Here is an 8678-nt window from a genome sequence, read left to right as displayed (position 1 = left end):
TTTCTTATTAAAAAAAAAAACTCACAGAAAGGTGAACTCAGGTGAGGTCACAAAGTCTACTAATTGACTCCTTTGTGGTTAAGTACTTGTATAGTCCTCTATGTGCAGAATTTCACAAAAGAATACTACACTGAACACTACACTTTCCCAGTGACATGGGGTTAAGTTAACAAATATACAAAAAGGTGTAAATCACATTTATTCAGTATACAGATTATTTCTCTAGTAAAATTAAATGATTCTGCATTGTTGAACACACACACATGCACACACACATGCACACACACGCACACACACACGCACACACACGCACGCACGCACACACACGCACAAGCACATGCACACGCACACGCACACGCACACACACACGCACACACACACGCACACGCACACACAGGCAAACACACACGCACACACACACGTACACACACACGTATAGACACACACACACACACACACACACACACACACACACACACACACCACACACGCACACACGCACGCAAGCACACACGCACGCACGCACACACGCACGCACACACGCACGCACGCACTCACGCACGCACACACGCACGCACGCACTCACGCACGCACTCACGCACGCACTCACGCACGCACGCACGCACGCACGCACGCACGCACGCACGCACGCACGCACGCACGCACGCACACACGCACGCACGCACACACGCACGCACGCACACACGCATGCACTCACGCACGCACGCACTCACGCACGCACGCACTCATGCACGCACGCACGCACGCACGCACGCACGCACGCACGCACGCACGCACGCACGCACACAAACACAAACACAAACACACACACACACACACACATGCACACAAAATGTAATTATTAACCCATTGTCGACGGGCATGGCATGTCCACTGTGAGTTTACTTGTTTAATTGTTTTTACACATAGATGGCTACACTTGTATTAAGTCACCAGTGAGCCAGATATGAGTACTGCCTGTCTCGTTAGTTCACCCTTTTCATTGATTTACAAAAATATTTTACATTATCTTAATTTGCTGTTATTAATGTTTATAACATTATAGTAATTATAATGTTTATAATAAAAATAACACCAACAATATTCATAGAACTAGTAAAAATATGTTTTTTTTCGCTAATTCAAGGAAAGGTGAAATCAGGTAAGGTCTCAAGATCTACTAATTGACTTCTTTGTGGCTAAGCACTAGCAGAGCCATCTATGTACAGAGACATTTCACAAAAATGTAAAGAAATGAGCACAGCATTTTCCCCATTTTTTATTTATTTTCCCTGGCGGCAATGGGTTAAAGTAATGTGCAATGTATTTATTATGAAAGAAAAACCTATTTTAGTCTGTTCTTGAACATCAAACATTTTTAGTCACATTAGTCACATTATATAGTATATAATGTTTAACTACTTGACTGGTGAATATCAACACCTAATAAACATTAATTTGTAAATCTTCAGTTTGAGTAATTTAAAGTTCTTGTTACCATTACATAAACTAAGGCAAAGACTTGGAATGCATCTCAATTACAAAATCATAGATAATAGGTAGTAATACTATTTAATACTAGGGACACTTTCAGTTCTATAAGGAGAGGATGTGATATATAACAGGGAATATGTAATTAAAGACTTATGCACTTTCTGGGGAGCTCCACCACCTACAATTCTTCTTTTGAAGGTATGGTAACACACATTTTACTCCTGAAAAATCTGTGATAACATGCACACACTCCTTGGGTGCAGACCTTGTCACATATTTTAACATGCACACAGACTATAGCTTTAAAGTGAACGAGCTTGCACACAACATAGCAAATCCACAATGTGACTAAAAGTAACAAACAGAGTATTTTAATTTGGTATAAGTCAGTACTACCTATGTAGTAGTTGTAATGTATTTTCACCAAAACTTTTTACAGAAAATTGGAGTAGGTAAACTGTTGAGAAATTAACACTATCCATATAAGAATAAAAAATACCAATATCTGAGTCCACCTGTCTTCAACTGACTTGTCTCATTTATATTTACATAGTTATGCATAGCTGACTCTAGACACCTGTACTTCCAGCTGTACTTCTTGATTTATAATCATACTACATTGCTAAGCTCACAAGGATAATTGGCTCACTGGTGACTTAGTACAAGTGTAGTCATCTATATGTAAAAACAATAAAGTAAATTCAAAGTGGGCATGGCATGTACGTATATGCCATGCCTGTCAGCTTTGGGTTAAGGGTGACCATACTTGGTTACACTATAGTACTGGTCATACTATATTTGTAAATAACATTTTAAATGATTTTCTGTTTAAAGTTTTGAACAATCTTTTAATTATCCCTACCAATGAATTTGCCTTGTTTACTTTTTTCAGATATGTGATTTGAGAAATTTAGTTTTATCAAAAACGTGATGTAAAACAAGTATCATTCAACAATTAGACTATCATCATACACTAATAAAGCAACACTGCTGCCAACATGCACATAAAAATAGTGGACATGTACTTGCATTCTAGATGTTATGTAAATATATATATTATTCTATTGTTTTCATACTAATAGGACATCATGCCGGGAGTTTTATAAGAGCATCAACTAATGGCTGCCATAACAGAAATAGCATATAACTGTCATTAAGTATTCATGATGTCTCCATACCAAAGGCACACCAGCAAAGGTAAGCAATCCTCCCCTGTGTATAGTCTTGCATGACATAGTTTTTATTCTTTCTTTTTTAAGGAATCTTTTTGGATCAGTCTACAAGCTAAATCTTGGGGTTGTTTACCAGGGTATTGAGAGGTACAGATGCTAATTATTGCTTGACACTCAAAACATATGTCATGCCAATATCATCACTATTGATGGTTTCTGCCAACTAGAACTACTGTAGGCTAACTTGACAGTATTTTTTTATAATCCATTAATACCAGTTTATAAATAAGGGCAATGTGCAACTTTACCTTACAATTACCAATTTTAGACCTTGTTTAGATCCTAACATATCAGGCAGAAATCAAGTATTAAAAATACGCTGATACATCAAAATCTCCAGGGGAGATATTTTGCTTACAGAAACTATTGGTTAATATTAATGGATTATTATTATCTTTACAGCCTATATACATAGCAGTAACAGCTAACAGAATTAGTAAATCACGACAATATTGGCAAAAATGCAAAACTATCATGTAATCTAAAATCAACAGTTCAGAAGGTTACCTCATCACTACTCTTATATACAATCAATTAATTCTACTTAACATATACAGTAGACATAAGGAATAAATTGGTACTAAACTCAGTGGACTTCATGATGCAATCCTACCTTATTCTAATTGATAGTTTTATGTGAAAAAACAGCACAAAATATGTTCTAATCACATCAGTTAACATAAAAACAGTGAAAACCCAGCTTGTCTGTCACTTTCTTATATCCAATAATTCACACAAAACTCAATTCTCTAAACCAAGCAACTTATTCAAATCCTGAAAGGAATCTACTCTGCATCCCAGACAATTCCATTTAAAAGCCACAGATCACGAAGTACCCGAATTATCCAAGCCACAAGACCATTCACCTGTAGTGAGTGCATGGAGGTGCTCGTGCTCGGACTTCAGCTCCAGGCACACTTGGTCGAAGCAGCTCCTCCTCAGGTTCTTTTTGGTGAAGAAGCGGTGGCTGGTGTCCCACAGCACCTCCCGGGCCCTGATCTTCTCCAGCAGGGACTTGGTAAGGCCGGGGCTCCAGACGAAGGCCATTCCTGCGGCCGAAGGTTTCGGGTCGAAGCTCAAGCGAGAGCCACAGTTCTTGTTGTTTTTGTTAGTTATAAATTGTCAAAAATAAGAACTTGTACTTTAATATTGAGATTTGTTTTAAATAAAACGTCAAATATACGAACTTGTACTTTTATCTAGAGAGATTTTCTATATCAATCGTCAAATATACGAGCTTTTACTTTAGTACTGAGAGATTTTAGATGTAGAATGTCAAATATACAGGGTTGTACTTTAATACAGTTTTTTTTTTTTCTATAAATTACCAAATATGGGAGCTTGTACTTTAATATAGCGAGGTTTTTAGGTATAGAATGTCAAATATACAGGATTGTACTTTAATACAGAGAGTGGTTGCATTCAGAGACATTCAGACTCTTGTACAGAATATATATTAAAATGCATTATTAAGAGATAATAAAGTTAAACGTCCTCAACCTGCCTTGCGTTCGGTAGGCGAAGGTGCGACATGAACTTCTCTCTCCCTTTTTGTTTCAGTGATAATCAGCTTAAAACCTGTGATAATTGCACCAACACCATACTTCAGAGTGAGCTAGGACGCATCAGCTTTATTTGTTTCTAGAACCAGCCTCGAGAAGAGGATTATCGCTCTTTTGGCCAGACGTCCGGACCAGAGGCGTGGGGGAGGCAGGCCCATGGGAGTCACTTTTGTGGGTTAATATTAATGATCTACGCGGTGGCCTTAAAAATATAAACCATAATTGTAATTACAACCCCGTTACAAATGTTTAGGAGTCACCATTTACAAGCCTAACCCATCAGCATGTTATGCTAGAGTAACCCGTGAAAAACAAGTAAATTTTCCTATGTTTTTTAAGGTCTCGTATCATATTAATTATAATGATAAAAATACAAAGCTACTTTCTTAATACTTCTTTTGTTTTACAAAGCTTATTTAGTAAAACGTGGATGAAGCTGTTATTTGCTACTCTTAAATACTTATTTAGATTTATATGAACATTATGAAGAAGTTGGGACAGATACTTTTCTGTATTTTTTATATGTATTATATATATATATATTACTTTACTTTGTTTTACTATAAAGTTAGATCTAGCGTTGTAGTCAGTCTCTCATTATCTATTTGTGTGTGGGGGGAGGGGGGGGATATTCATCTCGCCCCTTTCCAGACACGGAAAATAATGGGATGTGGACATTTCAGAAGCTGTCCAAGTATTTTTGAGTAAATTGTAGTACTTTTATGTTGATTTATACAACAAACAGGATATCGGTAGTAACAGTAGTAATCAAGCTTTCATGGTTTCAGTAAAAACAAAAAGTTAACATGTATCCTTATCTATAAGCTTCATGTGTGTACCTTTTTTCTTTATATGTAGATCCTATATATACATGAAAAATACTAGCATTTTTCGCTACCACTAATAGATTTAAATTATCATATATGTGCATTGCTTAGGTGAATCTAGCTACATTATCCATTTTACCGAATACCGACATGCACATAACATCGGTTTCCAACTCGAAACACCTTGCGTCATAAAATCAGAGTGTTTGAGTAATTTAAATTCTTTATTTATAACTAGGTACTGAGTTTTTTTTTTTTTTTTCTGTTAAAAGTGGAGGACAACTCGGGGTCTTTGAAATACTGATATGGGATGGGGTGTATCTTGACTTATAGATTAGCTCTGTCAAAGAAGGTCAGCGTGTTTCACAGCCTTTTATCATACAGCCAGTATACCTAGATAGACTGAATGCCATTTGTTAATTTCACAGCTTCTTTTTAATCATTGTTTTATTTCATATTTACAGAAGAATAATGCCGTTGATGTCAAAGGATAAAAAAATGCAATAAAGCAAACTGTTGTTCCAAAGCGATTTGATTCTACTTTTCTAATCCGTGAAACCATATCTTGTACTTTTCTGCTGTAAAACTCGCTCGTCAAAATTAAGCCTTATAACAAGCAAGTGAGAAAATAAAACAGGTTCTTTTTATTTGTCTGTAGTTCTTTATTTCGCTCCTCTGATTAGAGTAAATCCCGATCCGTATATAGCTTATTTCATAATACGCCTTACACTTTGAAGCTGGAGATTTGTTGGGTGTATGTAGCCAATGATGTGTGAGCGAGGCTGATGAGGAGGATCGAGTGCTGAGAAATTAATGGAAAATGTGTTATGTAGCCACCTCTAGCCGCTTAGTTCCCCTTCGGGTAATTACAGTTATACCCCCCCCCCCCCCCGCTAGACCTTTCTAGTCCGGTTTCACTCTTGGGGATGGTCAACAAATTTAAAAGACCATGGCCGTTCCTAAATTTTAGGGTCTCTAGGTACGACCTAACCCTTGTCTGTTGAGGGAGGGGGCGAAGTGGTAATTGTTTATGTACTCCTGATAAAAGATCAAAGTCACTTGGAGGTGTCCAGTCCCTCCATGGGATACGCGGGGTCATGGGGGCGTTATTCAAATATACCGAAGACCTATTGGGGGCCTTAGGCCAGTGTCCCACGCTGCCTATGCTTAAAATATATGTTTATCCGGCTAATAACACTAGGCCTGACCGAATGGGAGATAATCCCTGGCCAGAGAAGGGGCCAGACCTGGCTATCTGGCAAAGCTAATAAACCCCGGTTTAGTGTGGAAACGTTTTCATTTTCTATAACACCGTTTACTCTTGTTTTGCTTGTTTAATTATTTGATTTTAAACTGGGATGAGCCTTCAGACCTCGCTGGTACCAACGAACTGCGCATGGGGTCTGCTGGGGAATAATAGTTTAATCCGCGCATCTTCGCCAAGTGTATTTGTGTAATTCACGATTTGTATTCAAGCGAATCTTTTGTAGAATAATCAAGATTGGGATTTTTTGCAGAAATATGAAATATAGTGTGTCCTAAATTAGCTATTAAAGGTTGCATTCGTTGCAGTCGAACCAATGCATGGGTCTCCGGGAAAAATAGTAAGAGTGACCTTGTAAACTTGAACAAAAACAGGTTACTAAAATGCGTTTGAGCTAAGTTTGAATAATTACTAGGCTCAAGAAACGCCTGTTTGTAGTGTCAAAATTATCACTTGTATTGTGTAATGGTGAAACTTATGCTTATGCATTAGATGTGTTTATATGCCTGTGAGGGGGATGAAAGATTACTTATTATTTCCAGAATAATAAAAAATTAGCTGAGTTTATGTCAGGCATTAGCTCGGTGACATGAAAAAATCATAACTTGAAATTATTATTTTCTTTTTCGTTATTCTTGCTTATGTCGTGTTGCTCTCTTCCTTTTGAGATTCGTTAACGTTACAATCTTGATGGAATCTGAACGGAAATAAATCCCAGTACAACAACTAGGTGCAGTGGGCGACGAGGTGATCTTGGGAAAGAAGAGAACCTTGAGGCCTTACCCTTCCCCTCTCTTTCCCTCCCCTTCTCTCCCTTCCCCTCCCATTTCTTTCCCTCTCTTCCCTTCCCATTCCCTCCCTTCCAAGCCCGCCCCCCCCCCTTTCCCCATTTCGCCGCCGCTTCCGAGATGAGATGCCTCCGTGACGGAATGTAAATCAGTTTTTGTCTCCATTTGCTGAAGGCTGTTTGTACTTCGTTCAAGTTTATGTTTTGATCAATAATGATTAGAGTTTTGTGTTAGATAAGCGGCTGGTGTATCAGAAGGGACAAGAAAAATGTGCTGCGGAAACAAAATGTAATAAAAACATTGCCTGATCATTCATTCCCTATCTTTCGGGGTGCACGACTGATAACTAAAACGGTTTCATGGTCAGATATTTCGTGCGTGCGTACAGGTGTGCGTGCGTGCGTGACGTCATGGACCACGTCATAAGTGGGAGGAGTGAGAGCTATTGCAAGGAAGAACGGGAGGCGGGCATGACCTTGCTTGGGAAAAGAAAACCCCGATACTGCGAACCAAGCACATCAAAACTACTTTACATTACCTGATTATTAAGACCAGTCTTGATTTTACATTATTCACGAGTCTGTCAAAGTTGATTATCTATGTCTACAGGTTGAGAGTGTGAGGGAATTTCCTAGGAGGGACTGTGTTCCCATCGCAGTATCCAGCATATCATTATCCGAGTTCCGCGTCAAAGTTATTATGACCAAACCACTTCATTAAATTGGCGATTTTTTTCAGACGTATTTTCCGGTTCCTAGTTCTGTGAATGTTGACATGTACACATTCACTCCCAATACTGGTACACCCATTGATAAACAGCCACATACAAGAATATAAACGTGTGTGTCTGTGTGTGTGTGTGTGTGTGTGTGAGAGTGTGTGTGTGTGAGTGTGTGTGTGTGTGAGTGTGTGTGTGTGTGTGTGTGTGTGTGTGTGTGTGTGTGTGTGTGTGTGTGTGTGTGTGAGTGTGTGTGTGTGAGTGTGTGTGTGTGTGAGTGTGAGTGTGTGTGTGTGTGTGTGTGTGTGTGCATATACGGATACACACGATGCATTTATGAATAAACAGGCATATACAATAGTGTAAACCTGTGTACACACACGCACATAAACTGTATTCTTATTTCTATTTTTGCTATAACCATCATCGTCGTCACCATTATTATTATTGATGTTGTATTACTATTATTACTATTATTCATTATCATTATTACTCTTACTCTTCTTGCTGTCACTTGCTGTTGTATAATTTTAAGGTCACTTAGCTAAATTTACGCCACAAAAAAAAAAAAAAAAAAAAAAAACATGGAGAGACTTTTTTATTTACTTTTGTATTTCTTATTATTTTGAAGACAGAAAAATAACTATTGCGTAATGCTCGTTTGCGTTCCTCCAACCTCACGCACACTTCGGTTCCGTCAGCTCGAGATTAATTTGCTGCAACGTATACTGTTGCCGGCTTAAGGAATCTTACGTGCTATAAAGAGAATATGGTATGTAGGAGTAATCCCATA

General features: G+C 38.3%; 1 protein-coding gene across 1 annotated transcript in view; it reads right to left on the bottom strand.

The window, feature by feature from the left end:
• The window catches only part of LOC125046727, a 5849-nt gene extending 1464 nt beyond the window's left edge, over positions 1–4385 (bottom strand). The window contains exon 1 of the mRNA XM_047644628.1: positions 3593–4385. Within this exon, the coding sequence (XP_047500584.1) occupies positions 3593–3773 (181 nt within the window). The 5' untranslated portion in view covers positions 3774–4385. The remainder of the gene's footprint in view (positions 1–3592) is intronic.
• Between the last annotated feature and the right edge of the window lie 4293 nt (positions 4386–8678).

Source organism: Penaeus chinensis, chromosome 39 (genome assembly GCF_019202785.1).
Source record: "Penaeus chinensis breed Huanghai No. 1 chromosome 39, ASM1920278v2, whole genome shotgun sequence".
Classification (NCBI taxonomy): domain Eukaryota; kingdom Metazoa; phylum Arthropoda; class Malacostraca; order Decapoda; family Penaeidae; genus Penaeus; species Penaeus chinensis.
Note: the sequence above shows the minus strand (reverse complement) of the source record. Positions and strands in the feature narration are given on the sequence as shown.